Source organism: Zeus faber (genome assembly GCF_960531495.2).
Source record: "Zeus faber genome assembly, chromosome: 6".
Lineage (NCBI taxonomy): Eukaryota > Metazoa > Chordata > Actinopteri > Zeiformes > Zeidae > Zeus > Zeus faber.
The window spans coordinates 5,696,289-5,722,553 of record NC_137201.1 but is presented as its reverse complement, the minus strand read 5'-3'; the positions used below and the strand labels follow the sequence as shown (position 1 = coordinate 5,722,553).

Here is a 26,265-nt window from a genome sequence, read left to right as displayed (position 1 = left end):
CAGGAGGTAGAGCTGGTAGTCTAGTAATCTAAAGGTTGCTGATTTGATCCCAGGCTCTGTAGTGTCCTTGAGCAAGACACTTAACCCCTAATTGCTCCTGATGGCTGCGTCCGGTGTTTGAATAATTGTAAGTCGCTTTGGATAAAAGCGTCTGCTCAATGTAATAATCCCGAATAAATGCCCAGGCCCAAGTCACACAAGCATTTAGTACTGTGAAAATTTCCATTGAATTAAATTCATGTCAATTTTATTGTCATGATCGGTACATTCAAAGTCAATTGTCATAAACTTTCCCGTGGAGTTCTCAAAATCTTGAGACAAGTCGACCCATTGCAAAGCTATCGACCGTGTTGACCTTTGGGGATTCAAATAACAGCGGGCTATTGTTAACGCAGTGTCAAGCCATCCTTATTTTAAACAAATTCTGCAGTGCGATAAAATAAATTAAACAAAAACATAAAATGGAGTAATTGCGTTTCATTAGGTTTGTTTAAAACGCTAACCAACAAAACAGCACTGGGACCACCTACCAGGTGACCACCAAAGGCAGCGTAAAAGGAATTTTGCACCGACAATTCCCATTTTCGTCAAGGGGCCTAAGGCCCTCTGTTCCGTGAAAGTGGTCGCTCACTATTGGTACTTAACCTGTCTACGGATTCTGAAAATTCAACTTTCATTGGCGAAACCTGACATTTTCAAAGAAAATCGTCTGCGGAGGAGAACACACCGAAAACCAACCAGAACGTCATTACAGATAACTGCTCTAAAAAGGCTTATCCCCGAATTTACCCAACACTCTGAAGCGACGGAGTCGTGCCATCACTAATGGGGAATGAGAGGGGAACTCAGAGGGCGGGACAACATGCGTTTTCAAAGCGAACGTGCACCTGTGTCTGAATGTGTGTATGTGTTTCCCTTCATGAAGAGGACGAGAATGTGCGAGAGCAATGATGTGTGAAAAGCTGTGTGTGCATGTGAGTATCTATATGGATTAATAGCCTGGCAAGGGCTTGAGGTCTTCTTAATATGATCCATCCAGTGTCCTGATGGTATAATTATAACCTCCTTTATCCCATCTAATCTGCGCTAAGAACATGGGCCCACCCCTGACTCATAGGCTCTGTGTATGCCTTTGACAGTGAGCAGATGGGGGTAGAGACAGAATTTGTATGTAGGGACACAAACAATTAGAGCATCACTTAATTCACACCCCACATGGAGGCCCATTACTCAGTGACAAAGCAAGTAAACAAAGATCCATTTCTACACAACACTGACTTTCAGCACCAATTCCATATACAGCTCGTCTGCAGGGTTTTCCTTTTCGACATGGGTGTTTTGATTTCCGTGTGCAAGTGAATACACACAAAGACTGTTTTCCTTAACTGAAACTCACGTTTATGATGACCCCTTTGTCCAGGAGAGACTGCTTCTTGGCGGTCATGACAAAGTAGTGCGTGTGGTCTTTGTAGTACACAATGTTCTCCAGGTCGATCCCTAAACGACACAGGAGCAAATGCTTCAACCGCTTGGGAAAAGGAAACACTGTGCTGGCAGAAACAGTCAGAAGGAGGCTGTTAAACCCTCAATACTGCACTCAAAACAAGATTGTAAAACAAATAAATTAATCATGATGAATTACATATTCAGCTATAAAAGCGCTAGAGAACTGTTTTACCCACAAGTGATGGCAGTCTGACAGAGCAATGATGACAAAATGGCACCTGAAATGAATCCTCATTTCGCCACTCATATGTGCGATGTGTGTGCATTATGGGACAGGAGACTGTTTACGTCACAGGCACAAAAATAAATGAATAAAAAAAAAAAATGTAATGTGTCTGCCACCTCAGAATTCTTAGAAAGCGAAACTGCTGCAGCGCACACCGCCACATGAACACCATCGTTATTTTTTTTATTTTGAACAGGTTATAAAGAGTTAAGTTTGTAAAATTAAACAAAAATACATATATTTCAATTTACTTTTACTGTTGACACGAAGAACCCATCCCTAGAACACAGTATAATGTGGTATTAATTGGTCATTTTTTAGGTTTATAGCATATAGGCATTTTCTTATTACTATTTATCTTAACTAGCATATACAAATACAATACAAATAAGTATGGAGTTATCTGAAATCTGTATAAAAGTTTACATAATCATGTAGGAAAGCATGCTTAGACTGTTTAGTTTAAGTAGAGATCTGAAAGAGATTTTTTAAATGGCCAATCTGAGGAAGGTACTTCGTGTCATTCTAGAGAAGAAAATCTATTGAGTCCTCATAAAACAAGTAAAAAACAAATTAAAAAAATCTGCAAATGGGACAATTAAGACACTCCTTCTCATTGGAAGCAATTGTCTAAAATGTCTATCCCCTTTGGGAAAGAGTCAATATGAGATCAAATGACTAGTTGAGCTGGATCATTTTATGAGTGTCCAAGGCTGGTTCCTCCATGCAAGATTTACAGAGGATTGTCATCAAGCTTAACCCGTAGAGTATGGTGTGTGTGTGTGTGTGTGTGTGTGTGTGTGTGTGTGTGTGTGTGTGTGTGTGTGTGTGTGTGTTTAACACCCACCCGTCTCCTCTTTGAGCTCCAGGAAGAACTTCTGGTTGAAGATGAAGGCCACGCCGCTGATCTCCTCCACGCTCGCCTCCGCTGTCGTGTTCCTGTTGATGAAGTTGGCCGTGATGGCGATCGCCAGCTTTCCGCGAAACTCCTTGCGACCGAAACCTTGTGCAGTGAGGGGGAGGAGAAAGAAAAGAACAACAGAGGCAATGTCAATGATGTTTTCACTGATAAACCTGATTGAAAAGTCAAAATTCATGTCATCCATCTCCCTGGACAAATGAGTCCACACCAGCAATTCTTCACATTTTTCATATGAAGTTACTTTGATGCACATTAGGCTACAGACCCCATTTGATAACATTTAGTCACTGGGACACCACTGGGATCTTTATTATTCACTATGATGGAGCCCTAACCTCAGAACCCGTCTATACTATAGTTGGGGAGATAATAGTGAAACTGATCAAAACAGTCATTTATTGGACACAAATGGTGAAGATCAATTATTAATAATTTTGGGGGGACCCCATGTTCAGAACCACTTTGGACACACATCGTTCATGAACCGACGCTAGCTCTCAGCTAGCCAATTGGTGACTTATGTATTTTAGTTAGTTATGTTTATAGTTCTAAAATTTATTCCAAAAAGTTTAAAAGAAAATAATCTCCCCTCTCTCTCGTTAGCGGTGAGCATTCAGGGTTTCAGGCCTGAATGTTTTATGAATAGCCCCTGATCTAACGCTTGTGAGCTGTGCGCCAAAACAGTTTATATTTAGATGTTATTTTACAAAGTGTTCTTATGGAACTAATCAAGAACCGTGCATATTGGGAACATTTTCTCACTCAACCCCCGTTGACAGGTCGCCGTACATACACTTTTAATCTCCCGTCTAAAAACTCAATGGCAACAGGAAATGCTTCCTCCAGCAGCTGAAAGCGGTGTTGCAACACCTCGCCTGGTTGTCAGTAAAAACAATGAATGGCTGGCTTTGAATTGCAAGGCTTAACGTGGCCTGAATGTAGGCCATTCACACCCATGTTTTCTGCAGCTCACCGTGGGATCGAGGCAATTCATACATGTACAATTGTGAAGGAAGCACACAGCCATGCTTTAGTCATCAACCTCTATGAAAGTTTCTCTCACCGTCCAGTGTGTTTCTGCGCCCGTCGGCGCCAATCACTGCGTCAAAGTCAAACTCCGAAACAGGATGGTCGGAGGGCCGGACCTCCGCTCGCCACCCGGGACCTTTAAAAAGGAGTCACAGAACGATTAAAGAGCAGGACAAACTGGTGTAGTCTTAAGACAGTGAAAGTGGTTCAAATTCCCCTTAGAATACTTATAAGGAATGGTGTTGCAAGATCAAAATTGCCCCAATTTAATCGAATTCATCAGTTCCAGAGAGAGACACTGAGAAAGGGTCCCCATTACGCATGGTTTGGTTACGCATTTCCCATACGCACTTGTATCGTTTCATAAGGAGAGGTAAAATAAAAACAATCATGGCACCCATCGCTAGCGCGTGCATGAGGCAGGTGCGCAAATTGCACCCTGATCGCTCCTTCTCCGTGCCCCCCTCTCAGGAAGGCACCCTGGGCAGCCGCCTAGCTTGCCTTTTGGAAGAGCCAGCCCTGAACAGCCATATTGGTTTGACTGACTGACTCTCACACACTCCCCCGCTCAAATCGCAGCCAAATTGCCATATTCTTTTGAATTTGAATAATCGTTGAGCCCTACCAGTTACTCCACGAACAGACAATTTTTCTGCTCTTCGTTTGTTTGAGTCAGGTGGTGTAACGCATGATGAATGAGGGTCAGAAGAGTCTGTTTGGCTCTGAGTTGCGAATGGAATTCTCACAAAAATCAGTGACTTCCATCACATTTTATTTTGATGGAATGCAAAGTGTAAATCCGCCACATTCAATGTGAATCGTGCCAAATACCTAGGCTTTTTTTTTGCGCCTTGGACTTAAATACTTGGAATTCGGTCCTAAGTAATTATTGTTTCCAAGTCCAATATGAATTCACCCACTTCTTTGCTGGAGTGACCCCAGACTCCTCCAGACTTTGAGTATTGCATTGGCTATAATAAGCACAGTGGGTTACAACCATAGGGCCACGTAACCCCTATTGACAAATGTAGGTGGGAAAAAAGCAAAGGAGTAACCAAGGCGCTCAGATGGGAAGTGGAAAGATGAGAGACCTTTTCACATTGAGAGTTCAGCTGAACAAACTTGAATCAAGTCCTTGGGGAGCTTTCAGAGAGCTGTGTTGGTGAGGAGGCATGCTTGGCGTAGGCACTCCACAGTAACTAGTTCTCTAGAAACTCCCCGGAACTGCGTTTTTTGATTAGGGGATTGATAAATGAGCCCCATTGTGCGAGTCCTGCTGCCACAGGGAAAGAGCCAAAACCTTAGCTACTGGGTTGGGTAATTCTAGTCCTTTGCCCCCCTAGTCCCCAGGCGTGCAGTGTGAGTGAGAATGGTTCTTGGGTTCTCTTTTAAAGTCTGCTGATGGTTACATTCCAGTTGTTTGGCCCCCTGGTCTATCAATAGACTGGGCATGGGGGTCCTGCTTACACACACGCAGCTAAAACGGTGGGCAGGACCTGCGATCGCTAAAACATAAGATGGACGCAGGCAGCGGCTGTTATAAATATCCGAGTGTGTGTGCAAGGTGTGTGTGCGTGCCTTGAAGAGTGATGAGTGGCAATGAAAGAGAGGCAGAAACCGTCCCCCTCTAAATTGGGGCGGTCTCACACACACACGCATACCGTCATTCTGTTCCTCCGGTGGCTCCAGGAGTTGAACAAACTCCACATTCACATGGATCTCCACGCCCAAAATCAGACACACTTTGAGTAGCATCAGCTGGAGCTGACGGATACCTACAAGTGACACACAAACACACCTTGACAGTGAGCCTCCACACACTATAGCGTGATTTTCTTTTGCTTTGTTTATATAGAAGATATGAATTATGGTCCATAGACACCACATATAGGCACATTTAGCATTTTAAACCATTTCATATTTTCCTATGTTACTCCCTGATGCAGCGCATATTAAAAATTTAAAAGACATTTTGTTGAAATGATACTTGCGACCTCAACTTCAAATAAAACTCCACACTCTTAAGAGCCATCAATCTTTGCCATCTAAGTACTTTTAAGATGCATTTGTTTGTTCATATTCCTTTATTTTATGTAGATTGTCATGTTCAAGGTGTACATTGTTTTATATTGCCCTCCCTTTTGTGTTGTGTTTTTATGTATTCAATAAACACTGTCCGCTGCTTTCTTGGCCAAGTCTCGTAAAAGATTTTGAATCTCAATGAGACTAACCTAGTAACACAAATAAAATAACTATTCTGTATCAATAATATTTGTTTTGCTTTTGTTATCCATTTTGCAAACAAGCGAGTAAAACCTTTTAACAAGTATAGTATACACCGATCAACTACAACATTAAAACCACCTTCAGGTGACATGAATAACATGGATCATCCCCTTCCAATGGCACCTGACAAGGGCCAAATTGTGATGGCTAGATGACTGGGTCAGAGCATCTCCAAAACAGCAGGTCTTGTTGGATGTTCCTAGTATGCAGTGGTTACAACCTACCAAAAGTGGTCCAAGGAAGGACAACCGGTGAACGGCGACAGGGTCATGGGCGCCCAAGGCTTATTGATGCACGTGGGGAGTGAAGTCTGGGCCGTCTGGTCAGATCCCACGGAAGAGATACTGTAGCACAAATTACTGAAAAAGTTAAAGCTGCTATGCCAGAAAGGTGTCAGAACACACAGTGCATCACAGCTTGCTGTGTATGGGGCTGAGTAGCCGCAGACGGGTCAGAGTGCCCATGCTGATCCCTGTACACCGCCGAAAGCACCTTCAATGGGCCTGTGAGCGTCAGAACTGAACCATGGAGCAGTGGAAGAAGGTGACCTGGCCTGATGAATCACATTTTCTTTTACATCGTGTGGATGGTCAGGGTTAGGGTTTGATCGAGCATCTGTGGGATGTGCTGGAACAACAAGCCTGATCCATGGAGGCCCCACCTCACAACTTAAAGGTTCTGCTGCTAACGTCTTGGTGCCAGATACCACAGGACACCTTCAGAGGTCTTGTGGAGTCCATGCCTTGACGGGTCACAGATGTTTTGGCGGCATGGGGGGGAGCTACACAATATTAGTGGTTAGTAGTGCTGGTTTTAATGTTGTGGATGATCGGTGTATACATTATGCCTTCTGCCTCTAAACTAGTAGTATAGCGCTACTCTATGCCAATTTTGATTGATGTGTATGTTATTTTCATATTACTTATCTCTTGATTTGCACTGTTTTTCTTCTGTAATTTGAAGAAAGTGTTATCTTATATAGAGAGTCAGCATAATAATTTTTTTTATATATTTGGAGAAGAATTACGTGGGGAAGAGCAGGAAGTGAAATAGGATTGAGGTAGACTGACCAAAATGAAAATAAATAAAACAATCACAATGTGAAAGTACAGTAACTACACACAGAGAAAGGTGGAATGTTTAATTGTTTTTGAATCCACTGTTAAAATATATATCTTTTTTAACAGTGGATTTAAAAGCAATGATCGTTTCACCTTTCCATGGTGTTTGGCATCATGTTCAAATGGAAAAATTGCTTCAAAATTCAAATCCATTAAATATCAATTAGATGGCTTACAATACGACTCGAATGACGACATTTTACACATAATAGGAATTCTTCCACGATACCATCGGACATGCATTCAATTCATTGATTATGGAGGTATTTAATTTAAGCAGAAAACGGCCTCATATAATTTCCAAACATGATAGATATTACAAATCAATTGAATTATTGATTTTTGTTCATTTTAATGTTTGTGTATTTATTTATTGATGGAGAAGGTGGAATTAATGAATCAATCAATATATAAGTGTCAGTTATACACTCTTAAACTATGGAATAATGACACTAGATTATGATCAACAAAAAAGTGATAAAATAGGAAGGAACAACATAGTTGATAAAAACAAGTTAGTAGAGTCGGCAAAGTTCATCTTTTAGAGCAAAGAAACAAAGTGGAAAATAAATCAAAACACTCTCGCAGTATATGAACTGTCCCCGTCAGGCAAACGCAGGGTTAAATATACTGATTCATGGAGACAGTGGTTTGCATCAAGCTTCATTAACATAGGAGGCCCTATTTGCATTCATAGCTTATCTACTCACTAGCCACACAGTGGTATGAGACAAACTGACTTTGTTTGCTAACTTCTTGGGTCCTCATTGAAGCAATGGAATTTAAAGGGTAATCAGTTTTCCTAGTGGTTATGTAAAATAGATCAAAAAGGACAGTAGCCGGATCAGATTCCAACCCCACTGAAACTAAATGTGCCACAGATCATCTTTGACATTTGATGCAGATGTAATTTAGTACTTCAGAGACTTGTCTCTAGAGGTCATGTGCACTTGGCAGCACTGGGGTTAAAAAAAACAAAAAAAAACAAAAACATTTTGTTTAAGAGCCAAACGAAAGCTATTCTGAAGTGATTTAAGTGAAGTGTTTAAGCCTGTTGTCAAGGTAGATGTTGGTTAGGGTTGGTCCTACTGCTGTTGAAATGACTGAGGCTTCAAACATGTCAAATGCCAATGTTATGCGTTTTTTGGGGTGTTTCATTGTGATTGAAATTTATGAAATAAGTTTTACACCGTGAAATCGACTTCTAATTATATGTTGTAACAATTACGATAACGATACATTGCCAAATATTATTGGTTATTTTCTGGTTTACTGAAATGTTATTTTTCTAGCGTCTAGTAAATCTTCAGGTTTACTGTACAGTCTATTTCTATTTTTCATTGTTCTGATGTGAGCTGCTGTGACACTGCAATTTCCTTCCAGGAATGAATAAAGTATGTCTCATATGAAAGTCAAGCTCTGAAGAAAATGCAGCAACTTCCGGTTAATCCCTATGTTTTAGTGCAGGATTGCAAATTCAGGTTTGGTTTTTTTTATCCCCTGCTAACTTGGCTTTAAAGTATTTGTTTTCCCTGTTTAAAAATCGAATTTCGTTTCACCCTTTGAGGACTCCATTGCGCAAACTAAGATGTCCCCCCTGGTCGAGAGAGACAAAAAGCCACCGGCACTCACTGATGTGGTCGATGGAGCCAGCGCAGAACTTCCCGTAGAACTTCTTGGCGCCGAGGCCACGCAAGTCGTGGATGGTGTACGGCCAGAGGTGGAGCACGTTGTTCCGGGAGAAGGTGTCCCGCTTCTCGATCAGCACCACCTTGCAGCCCAGTAGGGCCAGCTCGATGGCTGTCCTCAGCCCACATGGCCCTCCACCGATGATCAGGCACTTGGGAAAAGGTAAACAACACCAAAATCATCTAGACGCAAGTTATACAATGTACAGGTGAGACTGCCTCATACAGAAAAAGGTCTGCGATGATGATATCCTAAAATGGTTTAATATCACCTGGAGGACAAGTTGTTAAAGCTTAAGTTCAGTGGCCCATGTCCTTCACCTAATATAGTGCTTACTTAATGCCATTACACCACTCTGAGGAATACTCTATTCTGATTGGTCAATCGCAGCAATCAGGGGTCAGTTATTTCAGGACAACAACTGCCGTCTGTTGATAATGACTGGACCTAGCAGTGACTCTACATAGAAACTACAAAGGAAGACTTAAAACGATGAATGCCGTTATGTCCAATTTGACATGAATAACACTAAACAGGTTACTGGCTAGGCATACTAGTTATAAAATGATTTCAAAACAATATTCCATCTCAAATGTATTATTTTATGTGGTACGTACAGTAGCCGTGTAATAACCACTTGGCGTTGGGGTCCTGATCACTCTGTCAGGGGTTATTTTGGGATAATGCGATTATCCCTTAAATATTTCCGGTCATTTTGCAACACCCCAAAGCCTTAAGTCTGGCACATCCGATTAAAATAATTTACGATCAAGAATAAATTATCTCTGCCTCTCAAGAATATTATGTTATTATGCTTGAATTTTCCACAACTCCTGTACCATTCAGCATATCTATTTGAAGCTGAGGATTTTTTGGGGTTATTGTTACAATTCAGGTATGAATAATGAAAGAGGTGTTGGAACAGATCCAAATTTTTAAATGTTCTTGTGCATGCACATCACTCAAACATGTGTGTTTACACAGATGGCGTATCTATGCACACTTTGCCAGACATTCTGCACGGTTGCCATTCCAAACACATAAAGAAAGGAGATGAGTCAAATGCAGAGCCAAAACTCTACACTTGTAGCATAATAACCCAATACCGAGAATCAATTCAGCGTTGCATGAACACATAAATTACTACATGCCATATAAAGTTACTCAAACAGTGATATAGATCTCCCCTACAACCCCCAGAAGAAGAATCTGCATGTGAACTCAGAAAAACTGAGGAAACCGAACTTGCAGAAGGAGTAGGAAGTTGGAGGGAAAAAGTTCCAGAAAGGGAGAGGGAGGGGTGGTAATCACTGAGGAGGAAACAGAGAGCCTCGTCAGGAATGTCTGCAGCCCGGACCCACCCTGCCGATGGCTGACGTCCCAGATCCAGGTCCACGCTTTGGTCTTTTCATAGTTGTAGGGCACATGACACTAACAACTGTTAAATATTAACTAGCAACAAAAGCAGACTTGTTTTTGGACAGTATTGTAGGTGGCAGCTTTCCCCCCTTCGAAATTTGAGGTAGGGCTGCTTGTTTTACATTACGCTTCAACTCAGCCCCACACTGTTCCTCCCAATCTGCAAAGAACACTGTTCCACCACTGCGGGGAGGGACACTCTTATCTCTTCAGAAAGACGTGAGGTCCTGCCAACGCATGTCGACCAGCAAAGTACATAGTTTACTTGTTATTGCAGTAAATTGGAGTTGCGGCGCAAGTTTGATTTAAAATTCACTCAAATATGATCAAATATACTTAAACAGAGACAACATTCGATATAAAAGCCTGCCTCTAAGATAAGCCTGCTTCCAATAAAGGCCTGGGCGATATAGTAAGAAAATCACCTCATATTTGTTTCAGGTAGGATCACAGTCTTCAAAACCAAGATGAAAAAGAGTCGTGGACTATTTTGCCTGTTACTTAACAGTACAACCAAACTAAATTCCCTATGTAAAAAAGTATAGCCCTACAAGGTTACAAAACCTAAAAGAAAAAAAAACTTCGCTATTATTGGTGTGTCTCTAAGGAAGGCGTGTAAAATAACTTAATTTGATGGCTCCTTTGTCACTATCAAAATGTTATTTGCCATTGAGTTACTCGTAAAATGTTTGACTATTTGGGAACATTTTAAATCTGAGGAGAAGGGGGGGGGGGGGGGGGTAGGGGGCGGCAACGCGCGCAACATACTTTTGTAATAACATTAAGAGCCAAACATGTGAGTGGTTCCTGGAACAAAAAGGGTCATACTATTATTCTGTCTTTCATTTACAAAAAGGAAAAAAAATAAAAAAAGTGGGCTCTCGGAGGGGAGTCGGCAGAGCAGATAGTGTGGATAGAAATAGTGTTTTATTTTAGATTGATTTTTTTTTTTCGTTTACTAATTTAATGGGAAAAAACAGATGCCACACTAGCCTTTTAACCGTTGGTAATGTGAAATTGGACTCTAGCTAACTAGTGTTAGCATTAGCATGTAGGGTGTGTGAAACGAGGGACATGAATATAGGCAGGAAGTAGTGGTTGCCCGTGGCAACGGTCATTATCAACAGACAGCGGTGATTATTCATAAATAACTGATATTTCCGCTATCAACAAATGAGAATAGAGTATTCCACAGAGCCTCGTAATAAAACATATTGTTTGCTCATACATGAAGTGGCCGTGTGAAAGCAGCCAAAAGCTCCAGTTCTCTCATAACTCAAAAGGGCAAATAGAAAACTTTCACCCCTAGCTTTTCCAAATGTATTGGTTGTGCCGCTGTCGCAAAGACAACCGGATAGCTTTACGTTTTCCCCAGTGCCAAGTTCTGTGGAAGAAATGCCAAGCAGTCAACACTCAACGTCTCCCTGCATTTTCAGTTTTTCACTGTCCTCTCGGCGTTTTCTTTTCCTGCGGCCCACTCAAACCTTTAATCACAACTCCAATCAACACAAGACTGAAATGAAGTCTTTCCTTATATATTTATTAATTTCATAAACCGATCAATTCTATGCCAACGTGGGCCTACGGCAATGTAGTGCAAATTAATAATCTATCCACATACAATCCGGACCAAAAATAGATCAGCTAAAAGAAACACATTTTATTTAAACCGGATTATTTTTGATTGTAAATATTTAATCATTATTTTATGGTCATTTCAAACATAATTCTACATTTTTTTACTTATTAGTAGGGTATTGTTTAAAAAAAAAAAAGACACCAGTACCAATACCATTAAAATGATACTGATAGAGTACTTTATTCGATACTTTTCCCTACTATACCCATCATGTGAATGGAAGCATTCGGTTGCGTAAAATGCCACCACTCCTCAACATTCAAATTATTTTTACGATTTATTGAACATTTGTCAGATAACTACAATTAAATATTTGGGCAGTGTCATTTTAAACAAATAGCAAGTACAGGAGGAATAATTACAGAGAGGAAAACCTTTCACTGTTCAAATGACACCTGACTTGTTTTAAGACACATTGTGAACCTGTCCTTCAACAGACTGTTGCTGCGGTAGTGAGCCAATCACACGCTGCATTAAATCGAAAAACGCTTGCGGTGATTGGCTGCGAGCAAAACCATAAAAATAGTCAATGGAACTTTAACCCCAATCGCTCCCTCAGAGGACCCAAAGCGTTAGTGTTAAAACGATATTGTTAGTGGAGGCGGGTGTGGCGGATTCGGAGCACAGTTATTTCAATCGGCAGCGGTCAATGTTGATATTGTGGCGGCTGCCAGAAATAAATCAATGTATGGGAGACACTGGTCATTCTCTTCCTAGATCTGGGTACAAAAAAGGATTGAATGCAGGTATCGTTTGACTGGAGAAGTTTCGATACTACTTGGTATTGGGTTATTTCGTTCACTACCTTAAAAAAAGGTAGCGAGTACCAATACCCAGCATTACTTTTTATTTATCGATTGTAAATGACCTCTCGCGGCCCACCAGGGGGCCGTGGCCCACACTTTGGGAAACATTGTCCGGCCCTCCATGTATGTAACAATACAGAGGAGGTAAATACAGTACCAGTAATTGATGGTGGGTGTCCTTACCTTGGTCCCTTGGCAGGCCCTGCCCTGGTTGTACACCTTCTGTCCGGCCCTTTTGTCCAGTTTGGTCCATAGCGCCTTAACCTTCCATGAGCTGATGGCTGCCTTTAGGCTGCCGTAGAAGGCAGTGTGGTCCAGCGGGTCCAGCGCCAGCTGCCTGCACAGGATGCTGAAGGCCTGCAAGGTGCCTTTGCAGGTGGACGCCTGGACGAAGGTCTCAAACAACTGGCCGGCCTGTGCAATCCGCTCGTCCTCCCCCATCCTCCTCCTGCTGCTGCTGCTCCTTCTCCCCTTGGACCCGAGACCCCCCCCGCACCCCTGCCTCGTGCTCCGTCTCCCCCACCGCTGTCACTGGGTAAGCGCCGGCTATGACGTGGCTCCTGTTTCCATACACTGTTCTGAAAAAAATACAATGGGGTTAACAATAATCCACACTGGAGACTGGAGTCATTTTTTGGTATCGATCAAGGTGGTATACTGCTTTGATAGAGCAAGATTCCAAATTAAGATTTCCATTTTTTTATGAAAATTAAATATTTTGATCCCAGGATTTTGAGATAAAATTTGGAATCCTCAGAATCTGCCTGATTATGCCAGATCCCTGAGAATAAAGTCAGAATACTAACATTAAAGACAGAATTCATTTTTCTTAGAATTATGAGGTGAATCTCTTGAACTCATAAATAAACATTTCCCCCCACATGGAATTACAGACTTTTCTCATGTGGCCTTTATTCTGTACATACTATGCTGAAATGACAAACATTGATAAGTTCCAAATTATATCAGTGGGGAGGCCACATTCCCCATGTGAGTAATGCCCGTACTGTAACTGGCACTGGAAATAAACTTCAGAGGTCAAACCTCGCTGCCATTCGAGGCCGTAGCAGAGGGTGCAATCTATATGCAGCACCTGGGGGGCGCAGACTGATGGCACATTCTAAACCCCGCGTGCGCCAAACACCAGTGGTCCACTGCAGATATTAACAACGGCGGGTGAAAAACAATAAGAACAGCCGGCGCCTGGCTGCCGCACACTACCTCCCGCTCCACCGGTGAAAGATATTTCCTCCCTTGGGGCACCGCCGACCCGAATGCCTGACGGGATTAGAACAACCTGCACACATGGAATGGGTTCAGTCGGCAAGTCACGGGTGGGAAAAAGCTCACAGACACTGATCATAACGCTTTAAAGCGACATTTCAGTCTGGTGAGCTACTGGTAAACAGACAAAGCCCCACGGAGTGCAGCTGGTTTGCACGGCAGACAAGATCCATGTCCAATGCCCTGCACAAACTGCTCAGGAATCTCATACTTAGCGTTTGTGGATCTCACAGTTGTGTCTTTACCACAAATCTATCTAGGATTTCAAAGAGTTTCGCAATACAATTTAATTCATCTGATGCAGTTTCTTTGTACGTCCCGTAACGGCCCTGGTTACCGTGGCCGAAAGGCTGAATGAGTTTAGTATACATTTGCCATGCTAAACTGGCATTGTGCGTCCATACATTAGTGTCTTTACTGTGTGTTGAACTTTAACACTTAGCAGCCCCCCCAACCCTCCAATAAACTATTCCCCCAGCCAGTTTGAGTGGCCCAATGGGGGTTTCAGATCTCTGCCACCTACAGTAATAGGGCTTGGCAGCACACTGTAACCTCACAATTACCACTCTCCATTACTTCTAGCACAAACACACACACACTTTTCAAATCATCATTCGTACATAGTCTCCGGGCTGTTCTGTTTGTCATCTCTAGATCATTTGTTGATCGCAGTGCCAGACTAAAATTATGCATCAAATGGCTTTTCTGCTTGGCCAATTGCCCCATGTCAAAAGTTACAGTTGGCCAAGTACTGCATGAACTACAGTATATAGACGGAATCAGTTTATTTTTAAGAGGACAATGCCCTTATACTAAAATGCTTGGCATGAGAATGGGGAACTCGCACATTTGAGTTACGATTCTCAAGGGTTGCAGCGCACACAGTGCTATGGGAAAGTTCATGGCCTTTATTTAGGGGAGCGAGAGATATATATATCTATCTCTCTCTCTGGCCCAGCTCAGTGCATTCTGGGAGGTTTTGGTTTGGAAGTGGTGGGCAAGTTATTGCTCTTCAATATTTCTGGGTTTGTGTGTGCGTGCCATGTTGGAGATGCTTTGAGCTGAACAGGAAACAAGACAGACAAGAATTCTAACAAGGCAAACTGGTGCCATTAATCAACATTACTTTAGTACTACAGGTATTATCAAGTCAAATCTTATGACACCGGCACCAAAGAAAATCACACTTTAACAAGGTTTCTGCCCGGTTTCAACAAGTAAGATTTAAGTCTTTGAGACCATTATCAATGCAATGCACTTCAGATCAAGACGATTCACACAAGTAACCCAAATTGACCAGAAAAAAAGTGACATTTGCCTAAAAGAGAGTTTTTTGCATCCCTGAACTTCTTAATCAAATCAATTTTTAAGACGAGTCAAAATATTATTATTATTATATTACATATTTAAGACATTTTAAAGCCTAAAATTCAGATTATTTGGTCTTGGACTAAGTCGTTTTAAGGACTTGAAATCACCCAGGAAAGTCACCCCAGTGTCTACAGTATACTGCACAAATGGCACAGCCTGGTCATTTTAGTCAGACTACAGCCAATGACAAACTCAAACCACCCTTATCAATAAGTCAGGCGTTAGGAAACCAGAGAAGGGTTTGGGTCCTAATGCCAACTGTATTCCAGGATAGGATTCATAGCGCTGCGTAAATTGATACTGCCTTGCACTAGATCAGGGTTATTAGGGTGAATCCAGGGATGAGACGCCAGGGGATTTCCTGGTTATGAGCCGGGTTGCATTTGTTTTATATGGATGCTCTTTTAGTTGGTGCATGGAGACGGCCAGTGACCCTAGCTGCAATCGGAGCTCTTAGGTCTCATTCGAAAGCGCTTGGTTGCTGGCTTGTTCGCCACCAAGAAGGAAGTTCTCCTGAGCCGTTTAAGAGTCAGAAGAGGCGGTGTTCTGATCAGCCGTAGGAGATCGTGACAATAACATAGCACGTTGGACTCTGACGTCAGAGGCCAGTCACTCTCATAGTGTTTCTATTGAACTGAACAAGTTTTTTGTTCCCCTATGACACAAAAAAAAAAAAAAAAAAAAAAGTAGCCAACAACAAGACTGAGCAATTTAGAGTCAACCTCCATAAGCGTTCGTTGGCTGTGGTGTGGGAGGGATGGAGCCAGGGCCAGGCCTACACATTCAAGGTCCTGTGAAGAGCCCCCCCCAAACACACACCTTTTCAGGAGGAAGTCGTTCCGCAAGTTGGAAAAATTTTGACAAGTGTTTAACCCAGTAACTTAGCAGACCTGCCAACCTTATTTTGAGTATCACAATAGTGTAACAGGGAGTCTCCGCGGCGTTTAAGTTGTACAGCTAAATGACTCATTTATTCACACCGTAGAAGTTTTGTAACGAGGATCATCACACCGTACGCGAGCTACTACAGCAAACTTTATACAGTATACAAATTCATTTCATTAGGATAAACCCTTGAAATGCATCATCTCAAAGTTACCAACCTTGTTTAACAACAAGAGATGCACCGATTGCAATTCTTGGCAAATTCCTGTCAGATTTTTTTTTTTTTTTTTCCCTTCCTTAAGTCTGACCTGCAGATTCCGATTTCCAATCTGCTGTACATCGATGACAAATACATACTGTGATCTGATCACACTCATGTGATTGGACAACTGCACATATGGACTACTCCTGCAATTTTCAGTTATCACAATAATGAGTTTGCTGATTTTCACAGTTTATTATTCACTATGAACAATAATAGAACATGAAACTGTCCCTGAGTTCACAACATATAACTAACATGGAAATGTCCAGTTGAAACTTCAAATGAAACTCACTTTAAGTGCAAATATACATTTATATGGTACTCTGCAAATAAATTGCAATCATTACAAAAAAATAAACCAATGAATAAAAGGCCGACTCTTTTCACTCTCGTTCACTGGGAGTCTTCCTTCCCTCACTGTGCATTAAATCAAGTGAATCAAATCGAACAACTTGTTTTACTGAGTGACTCGTCAAGAACAGTCTCTCAAAAAAGAGAGACTTTATCACAAGCAGAGCTCCGCTGTAGCAGCGATAGAAACAGTCTGCACAATGTTAGAATATTGTCAGGCAACAACTAAATAATTTCTCTAATCTTTGTTTACCTTGAAGTACCTCCAAACAGCGGACATTTTCTTTCGCTCTCTTTTTTGAGCATCAACTATGTTACATTACCTTGGTATCTGGTTTGAGTATTGGAGCATTCGAGTACAGTACATGAGCACAGTATCAGGAGTGTAAATTTGACCGGCACAGAATCTGAAAATATTTCTGACACTGATCAACCGGTGAAAACCGACCAATTCCGGTCATGGCCAATCGATTGGTGAATCTCACCTTTTATATGTTAACATTACGGTCACATCTGAGCTTTTGTAGTTTCACACACAAAATGCCTGCAGGTTGGCAGGTCAGACATAGGATCCAGGGGGGCAGTGGCCTGGAGTAAAGGAAGGAGGCGGAGCTTATGGGTGACAGGTAACTTAGGTGAAGGTACACAAAGCTAGTTTCAACCGCAACCTCCAAATAACCTGGTTTTACTGAGCTCCATTTATATGACATGTTTTCAATAGCACACAGGTTTGTTGTTTTTTTTATCTCATCAAAACAGATACGATATCTGCCGCTCCCTTTGACATTAAAGACAAAATTATTAAACTGTGATTGAATAAAGCAATCAGGGATGCATAGTTTCAGATAAAACTGTACCAAAGCAAGATCAAAGTTGACTGCGCGAGTTCCTGTCCAGACTAGAGTAAATGCCAAGGAGAGGAAAATAGCACTGAGAAGACTGATAAGAGATGGAGACAGACAAAGCACAGTGTTCCCTCGCTGCGTACTGCCAGTCCAGCAGCCCATCGGGCTTAGGTTGAACCCCCCCACCGGGCCTGATCATCTGAATTTGAATGTATTCAAGATTGTTTTGTTAACTACAGTTGCAGTAGGGCGTACACTGCTGCACAAAACTCCAGGTGCCGGCCACGCCGTTTTCTATGCAATATTGACCTTAACGGCTTAAATAAAAACCGTAGATTGATATGAAAGTTGTTTTTTTTGGGTGCTTGTAGAGGGAGGATTTGGACATGGTGCCATTGGTCGGGTGATTGATCGGAGTTGCGGCTCCAGGTACACACACGGCAAGTAATGTTTGGATCTCTTGGTTGATCTAGCACAGCAATCAGGACTTAAATACAAGTTGTTTTTGTTGAGTGAAATCTTTGATATTTATTGTTGTAGAAAACAGCATTCCAAGACTGTAGAATGAATTTGTTAGACTCTCCTATAGTTTTTTTCTTTTAAATAAATGACTTATTTAGAACACATTGTCATCATCTCCAGTCAATTCAAATACATAAAGACAACTCAAACTAAAATGTCAATCTTAGAATTTTACCCATTCAAAAACAGGCTAAATTAACCACAGCGTCAATTATACTACACTAGTAATTATAATATACACTGTAGGTTATTATGGTATAACAAGTATAGCCCGGATTTTAACCAGCATTAGCTTTGAGTTGAGTGTTCATATTTAGGATGGAAAGCCATCTTGTTATGATCCAGTGAGGTATTACATGCTTTAATCTTATGATCTATATCTAAAATGACTGAGCCAATTGATCATTGCAAGTCCACAAGTACATATTAAAAAATAAAATAAAAAGTCCTAGGGCAACAAAAATAATTCTGATTAACCCTTTAATACAGTTTATTCTTCAGAAGGTTGGATTCAGAAGACTTCATTCAGGAATATTTTCCCAAGATAATTAAATGAAAGTCGTTTCAACGTCACATTAGTAAAACAGAAAAAGGCTACTGAATAATGTCTTGCCTGTGAACCCATTTAAAAAAAAAAATAAGACAAACAAAAAGTTAGGGATATTTGGCTTTCGGGTGAAATTTATGGAAAACGTAAAAGTTTGCGCTACATGGCACCCTGCTCTTCTTGAAGGGCGGCCCTCAGGTCATTGAAGTTCTGGGGTACAGAGTTACGAGCCGCTACACGGCGACTCAGCTGATCCCATAGGTTTTCGATGGGATTCAGGTCTGGAGAAAGTGCAGGCCACTCCATTTGAGGTACCCCAGTCTCCAGCAGCCGCTCCCTAATGATGCGACCTCGATGAGCTGGAGCATTGTCGTCCATGAAGATGAAATGAGGCCTGTGTTGTTCATGCAGGGGCACAATGACTGGATGAATGATGTCATTCAGGTAGTATGGGCTTGTCACTGTACCATTCACAAAGTGTAGGGCAGTTCTGTATTGACTAGACACACCTGCCCACACTGTACCACCACCACCACCAAAGGCTCGTCTGGTGACAGTGGCTGATGCATAGCGCTTTCCTTGACGTCTCCAACATCATTGGCGGCCATAATTTCTTCTCAACGTGAATTGAATTTCATCAGACAACAGCACTGAGGCCACTGGTCCCTCGTAAATGCTCCCTGGCCCGTGCAAGACGATGATGCCTGTGCCTGGTGGTGTGGTCAGGTACCCTTGCAGGTCGTCTAGCACGCAGACCACGCTGATGTCAACGGTTTCGAATGGTCTGACGTGACACTTGGGTGCCTCTCACCTCCCTTAAATGTGCCTGGAGTTGAGTGGCATCATCATCCGGTTCCGCAGAGCACTGTTCACAATGAAGCGCTCATCAGTGTGGGATGTGGCCAAAGGACGTCCACTTCTATGCCTTTCTGTGACTCTTCCAGTCTCTGTATCTGTTGCAACCTGCTGATGACACTCTGTGACACTCTAAGCTTAGTGGCCACTTCCCTCTGAGAACATCCTGTTTGAAGCCTCGCAATGGTGAGGTACTGTTGATCAGTTGTTAGGTGTCGTCTTGGTCTCATGTCAAAATGTGAACAGCATGATGAAGAGGACTGTTTAAATACCAATTCTAATTGAACCAGGAAATGTATTGGTCGATTCATGGATCAAACACCTGTTGTAAATTTTGCCGTTCAGCTCCTTGTTAGAGAACAGCAAGTTGTGCAAAAAGTACTGAAACATTGAACAGTTGGACATGTGCATTCAAAAGTTGAGGTCAAATTAAGTTCACCTGTAAAGGTTATAGTGACTTTTAGGTTCATCCTGAAATTTCACCCGAAAGCCAAATATCCCTAACTTTGAGATAAGTGTATATACTTAATTAAAATAAAATTATAAGGCCACTAACCAGGGGCCTCCGATCTGTTTGGGTCAACCAAAGAAAAGACGAGAACAGCAGCCTTGCTTAAATAACACACAATTCCAGTATTTGTAATTGACCTCCGCCACTGGACTGTAGACCTAAGCACTGTAGTTGAGAAAAGTATAGGAACCAAAAAAAACATTAAAAATACTCAAGTAAACATTAACCACACTGAATGCTCTTCTGGAAGTCTATCTGCAGACAGAGCAGCAGACACTCCCACACTCGCCCTGCAGATAAAGCACTATAGGAAGCAGCGACTATTTAGAAACAACATATTTGTTATTCCCTTGTGGGGAGAGCACTGTGAAGAAGTGGCCTGGAAGACATAATTTGGGGACTGTGCATGTGACTGACCTACTTAGCTGGGGAAGTGCAGAAAGTCTTTATTAAAACAAAAACAGGATTTTTTTGGGGAGCAAGAATGAATGCTCAGTACTTAATTTTGGGCAAAAATACGTGATTTTTTAAGTTTATTATTTTTCAGCAATTTTATGCTGCAGTAATAGTCATTTATTTTGTTTATTATTTTTCAGTAAGTTATTATATGAGTAGTTTATTCATTCACTTTAATAAGATAACATGAAACTCATCGGGTTACAAAAATAAGCCATTGACGTTATATTCTGGCATGGCTATCCCCACGCTGAAAAGGGGTAGAAGGGCAAAGACGACATCTGGCCATCATTTTAAAATGTTTTTTTTTTAATCTGCATTTGTAAATGCACATTTTTAAAATGTGCAGTGTGCATTTGTCAAAATAGACATTTGTATTTTCCCAAATTACCAATTTACAGTATGCAACAAAACACAGCTTGGCCTATTCTGCATGCATTCGTTGCACCACAAACATGTGTAATAATGTAAATATGGAAAAGTGAAATTCTGGGTATTTCCTGAAATTACCAATGTACAGTATGCTCAGAGTTGTGCTCATATGAAAACTAGTTGTGTGCAAAATTGAGTGCAAGTGCACAGGGTTAGGACCCAGGGGACTGTTTACATCCTTTCCATAATTAAAGCCATAATTAAAGCTTAGGCAAAGTAGACACACCCAATTCATTCTCCCCACCTTTCCTTTACTAAGCGCCAGCCAAAGCTGCATTTTTCAAAAATAATGCAGTGAGCGAAAGTAGCATAAAACCTGTGTGTTTCATTGCTCTTTCTAAACAAGGTTTGGTTTTTTTCTTTATTACAAAAAACTTACAGCCCTTGATAATCTATACCGGATATGACCGTATGTTGTAGCCACAAACACTTAAAAGAAAGAAAAAATGCGTGCGCACGGCCCAACATTAACTTTTAAAAGGTGGTGGCCAAGATGGCTACTATGCATGCTCTGTTGGTCACCAAGACTAAACAAAATGGTTGAATTTTAATCATTTATAATTTAGTGATAATGGGCATACATTTCATATTTCCTCAAGAGAAGTTCCTATACATTGAAGGTATACTGTACTTTTTTTTTTTTTAACATATTCAAAAAGTGGTTGACAATGGAGCAACTAGACCAGATCGCACAAGAGTCTTGCTGCATGTCATTTCATATGTATGCTCGTATGAGGCAAAAACATCTTGAATCTCAAGTTGGTTGACAATGGCCTGGTTGCCCGGGACAACTGGTATTGTGGGGCCCTGGTATGGCATGAAACTGCCAATTGTGGATTGGCTTACTAAACAATATCCGGCACCGCATGTCCCTCTGGAGGAGGAGAGAAAAAAAAAAAAAAAAAAAGATTTAATCAGATACTTTCCTAATTAAAGTTTCAGTGATCTTTTGACTGTTGCCTCAGTGTTAGTTAATGATTAGTGTCTCAGTTGCTGAGCTATTATATTTTGACTATGTCAGACTCCTTTATTCTTCCACATTTTGACAATCACAGACTTGGTGGTAACCAGGGTTGCGCCCTTTATTTTATCCTGCCAATGAGATGTTTAGCTGGTGGCGCCAGTCAAACAGGGTAATCAAATGGGTAGTTATCGTGCGAATAACATAAGAGATTTGCAAAAAGCCACGTATGCCGGGATGCTCTGCCCACAGCAGAGTCATAACAGCACGGATCACGGGCAGGGTATTAAGATGAGCTTTGAGGGAACAGCTGAGTTCAAATAGACGCCATGTTGACTCTTTATAATGTTTGCGCCAAGTATCCTGAAACGCAGTCATGAAAATACCACTGGTTATCACCTCCGGTTGCTACCGTCTCTTTGAAAAAGACAAGAGGTCTTATTGATTTGGCAGCAAAACAAAGCGCCTCGCAGTAACCTGATACAAGATGGTTACTGTATACCGTAGTGGCCTTATCGGTGAAATGATCAAGGCTGGGGGCTCGTAAGAATGACCTCAGCTGCAGATGAAAGCAGACCCACCACATGACAGCATCAAAAACACTGAAGCAATCAAAAGAAGAAAAGAACCCCGTCATGATGAGCCAAGAGAATCTCAAGACTGGTGATCTGCGTTTGAAACGGAGCCACAAAAGTAAGCCATTCATCCCAATCCCAGGGTATCCACCATCATCTGAAGCCAAACTCAGGAAATTTTTCAAAAGCCATGTTACGCAACACTCGAGTCAGGTTAAAACTCGCAGACAAAGACTTGACTCAGAGGACATATTGAAAAAAGTGGAACAGGTCCTGAGGTGACAGTATGAGTCAGGCATGTGATATTCAGTGCATTCAGAGAGCGCTCGTGTTTATCGTGGCCTGGGGGGGATGCAAAAAACAAGTCTGGAACAGCAGTTGAGTTCTTATCTCAAAGTCAGTTAGATGTCAGGAGGAGACAACGTTTCCTCAAGCTATAATTATGGAAGAACCAACGCAGAACCCCAAGTGATATGCGACTCCAACTCCCACTGTGTTGTGTCAAAAATAAAAAGACATCATGGAAATTGCACTCCCGTCTGGACATTACAAATTAGGCGTGCTAAAGGGGTTCGGGGCACCATTTTTATCTACCTACCACGGCAGTTAAAGGTGAGGTATTTCCCCAATGCATCATCATTTAAGGATTTCTTGAACTCGTCCAACAACCAATAAATTAACCTACTGTACACGGGAAACCCTCACAGAAAGGCCTGAGGGACTGAGATTATGGACTACAGTCCCTTATGTAGCGGAAATGTTATATTCTCCATGTAGGGAAGCCTTAAATATTGACATTCTAGGTTTCCTGACATTAAGGTTAAGTAAACGCTATACTTTCCCAATATTTTGAATATAATCACATGGCAGAAAATGGCACAGCCACGATGAAAAATATGCATTTATACACCTCATTCACACAGTACTTATTCACGTATTTATGTACATAGATATTATACATCATAACAATATTTCATATTGAAAAGTATAAAAGGTATTTATTTTTACATTTTGTAATATATTCTAGGACAAAAAAATACACTAATGTAAAGTACTTTAAAATATGTATTCACATTAAAATTAAGCATTTTGCCCCACCACCGGACTCAAAATTTTGTGTGTATATAGATACATTTTCACTCTGTTGATATGGGCCCTGTGCTAGTTTACATGCAGACTTTCAAGAGGGATAATAGCAGCATGTGAGCTAGTCTGAAATCAAGCCACTAATCCTGACGGTATTAACGCCACGTAATGTAGACGTTTTGGGGCTTGATTAATCCTCTATAGCTTGCCTGAAATTGTTGCGGCATTAAGCCCTATTGTACACAACATCGGAGTGGAACAGAGGTAGGGTTTGAGTTACATTGTAGTTATTCGTCACTTTCAGATGTTTTGGTTTGAGCCTGCAATTAGTACTTGCGAAATCCTGACTATAAAAGGGAGAGCAGCACCGATGGTGAAGGTAGGATAACGGCATTGTTTTGGTCTAGAGAGGTGAGAAATAGCTGAGCATAAAAGTGTCCATATTAATGGATGTACTAATCTATGATGTTGAAACTCACAGCGATTGAAATTCTAGGAACCTTGGTCCCCCAACAAGTGCTTTCGTAAGAAACCTTCTGCCGCAATAGACCATCTGGGCTTCACGCTGGTGGAACTGGGATGATAAAATAGCGGCTTTTACACCCAGCGTATCCTCCAGAAGTGTAGGATTTTCGCGGCTAATAAGCACTAAAAAAAAAAGTTTTTCACCGACTGTTTCTTAAGAGTAGGCAGATCACAGAGCTCTAGCGGTGAACACGATAGTCACCTTTCGACACCTGTTTGGGTTGCTAAAATTTTTGAGGCATAGAACTCCTTAAAACGGTCTAATCAAAAATCACGAGTCAATCATGAAGCGATGGGCGATGACGGACCAGTCCCTCCATCGCCGATGCCAGTTTAAATGATATATGCTTCAATAATAAATAGAGCGCCGAAAGAAACCAGAGGGAGAGATCAAGGGGAACAGATCCAAAGGCTCTATTGGGGTTTGAGTTTGTCAGATGACAGCACTCGTTCACGCCTAATGAATCACATTACCATTTGGAATTCATGGGGGTTTGTGGCATTAAAACACATAGCATATGATGACCTTGTTTGAAGTGACCTTGTGGGTACTACATATGCACCTCCCACTACCAGTCATCTTTGCGATTACAGCTTGACGACGCCTCAGTCTCAACTTCTCTACAATGCTCTTCCTCCCATCAACACTACACACCACCTCCACCGCTCAAGATGGCCCGGACCAGTCAATCTATACCTGCGATTCTGAATCAGAGGTATTTGTGGCCATCAACTAAATCAATACCTCCTTGTGAGCATCCCAAATTTCAAATACCTGATTAATATAGTCATGATAGAATAGACAATCAAAACCCTCGTCTGTTGAAAATGAGAGCACAGAGATTCCACGGGGAAACAATAAACTTTTCAATTTGAAAGAAAAAAAAAAAACCCTCATCTTACTGCCCCCCACCCACCTGGAATTTCAAATTCCGTACATTGACGTCAGACTTCTCATTTGACAGCGACACCCCTCTTCCCTGGTGTATTTTTGTCTCTGCCGCTGTCATTCCCTCTAGCTTGCTATCTATCTTTCCCTCTCGACAGCCCCTTATTCCAGGAGGAAGTGACAGCTTGTGGAACTTTTTTTGATGCAGTTTGCCCTCCACGGTCACTATATGGGACGTGTCAATATTTAAAGCAACACATGCAGTACTTCATTGCTAGGCGTTGCCACAAGAGGAAAGCAACACCAAGGTCAATAAGTTAAGTAATAAAAAGTCATTTGTAGAATCCATATTTGGAAATGAGCAAATACCAATTCCTACACTGAATAAAGTTTTTAAAAATGGGGGGAATTTTTCATTGCAGAAGCACAAAGAAGAAATGTTGATCAGCAGGAAGAAAACAACAACCACCTACATTCTTTCAATATGTAGATTCAGTTCATAGGAGAGCTTTACTGCAGAGGGGAATCCATTTTAAACTTGAAGGAATTCAGGTTTATGACATCAGAGCTTACTTAAACAAACACACAAGTAAATTTCCTTTTGTTCCTTTAGCCTCCTATTCTATAGAACTCCAACTTGTTCCATTCAAACATCTCCAAAAACGACTTCCAAAACGTCACGATCAAGGACTGGCCCATGGCAATGACCTTTGACTCATGGGTAATTCAGACTGATGGTGGCCAAGCTCCTGAACTGTGCCCACGCTTTAAATCACCACAGGCTGCTGAAAATAAGTGTACAACAACAAATACAATATCATACAAACACTCGAAAAGGGGCTCAATGTCGCCTGACCCACTCACTCCTAAAAGCAGCCTGGGAAAGCGCACAAAACGAGCAGTTGAACCTAGACGAGGCCGTGGGATCATTAAAAATAGACTTTAAGTATTACACATTTAGTGAAAGTTTATCCCAGTGGCTGAAACATTAGACGGAGGCTTCGTTTACCTGACTGGGTTTCAGAGCTCCGAGCAAGGAAGTAGGAGCCACCTGCTCTCCCCACACACACACACACACACACACACACACACACACACACACACACACACACACACACACACACACACACACACACACACACACACACCGGAGTTTTATTACACTTAAAAAAATAAATAAGAGACTGATGAATATCTGCAGAGCACCGTTTTTCAGTCACCTTCAAAATAACCGCAACTGAAGACCCAGCACTAAAGTCGGA

General features: G+C 41.6%; 1 protein-coding gene across 1 annotated transcript in view; it reads right to left on the bottom strand.

Annotated features, from left to right (window-relative positions):
* Positions 1-13,092, bottom strand: part of mical2b (microtubule associated monooxygenase, calponin and LIM domain containing 2b) — a 33,367-nt gene extending 20,275 nt beyond the window's left edge. Inside the window, exons 1-6 of the mRNA XM_080002460.1 lie at positions 12,827-13,092; positions 8,723-8,930; positions 5,345-5,458; positions 3,718-3,819; positions 2,580-2,735; positions 1,397-1,497 (exon numbers count right to left, since the gene is read on the bottom strand). Of these exons, the coding sequence (XP_079858586.1) occupies positions 1,397-1,497; positions 2,580-2,735; positions 3,718-3,819; positions 5,345-5,458; positions 8,723-8,930; positions 12,827-13,084 (939 nt within the window). The 5' untranslated portion in view covers positions 13,085-13,092. The remainder of the gene's footprint in view (positions 1-1,396; positions 1,498-2,579; positions 2,736-3,717; positions 3,820-5,344; positions 5,459-8,722; positions 8,931-12,826) is intronic.
* Between the last annotated feature and the right edge of the window lie 13,173 nt (positions 13,093-26,265).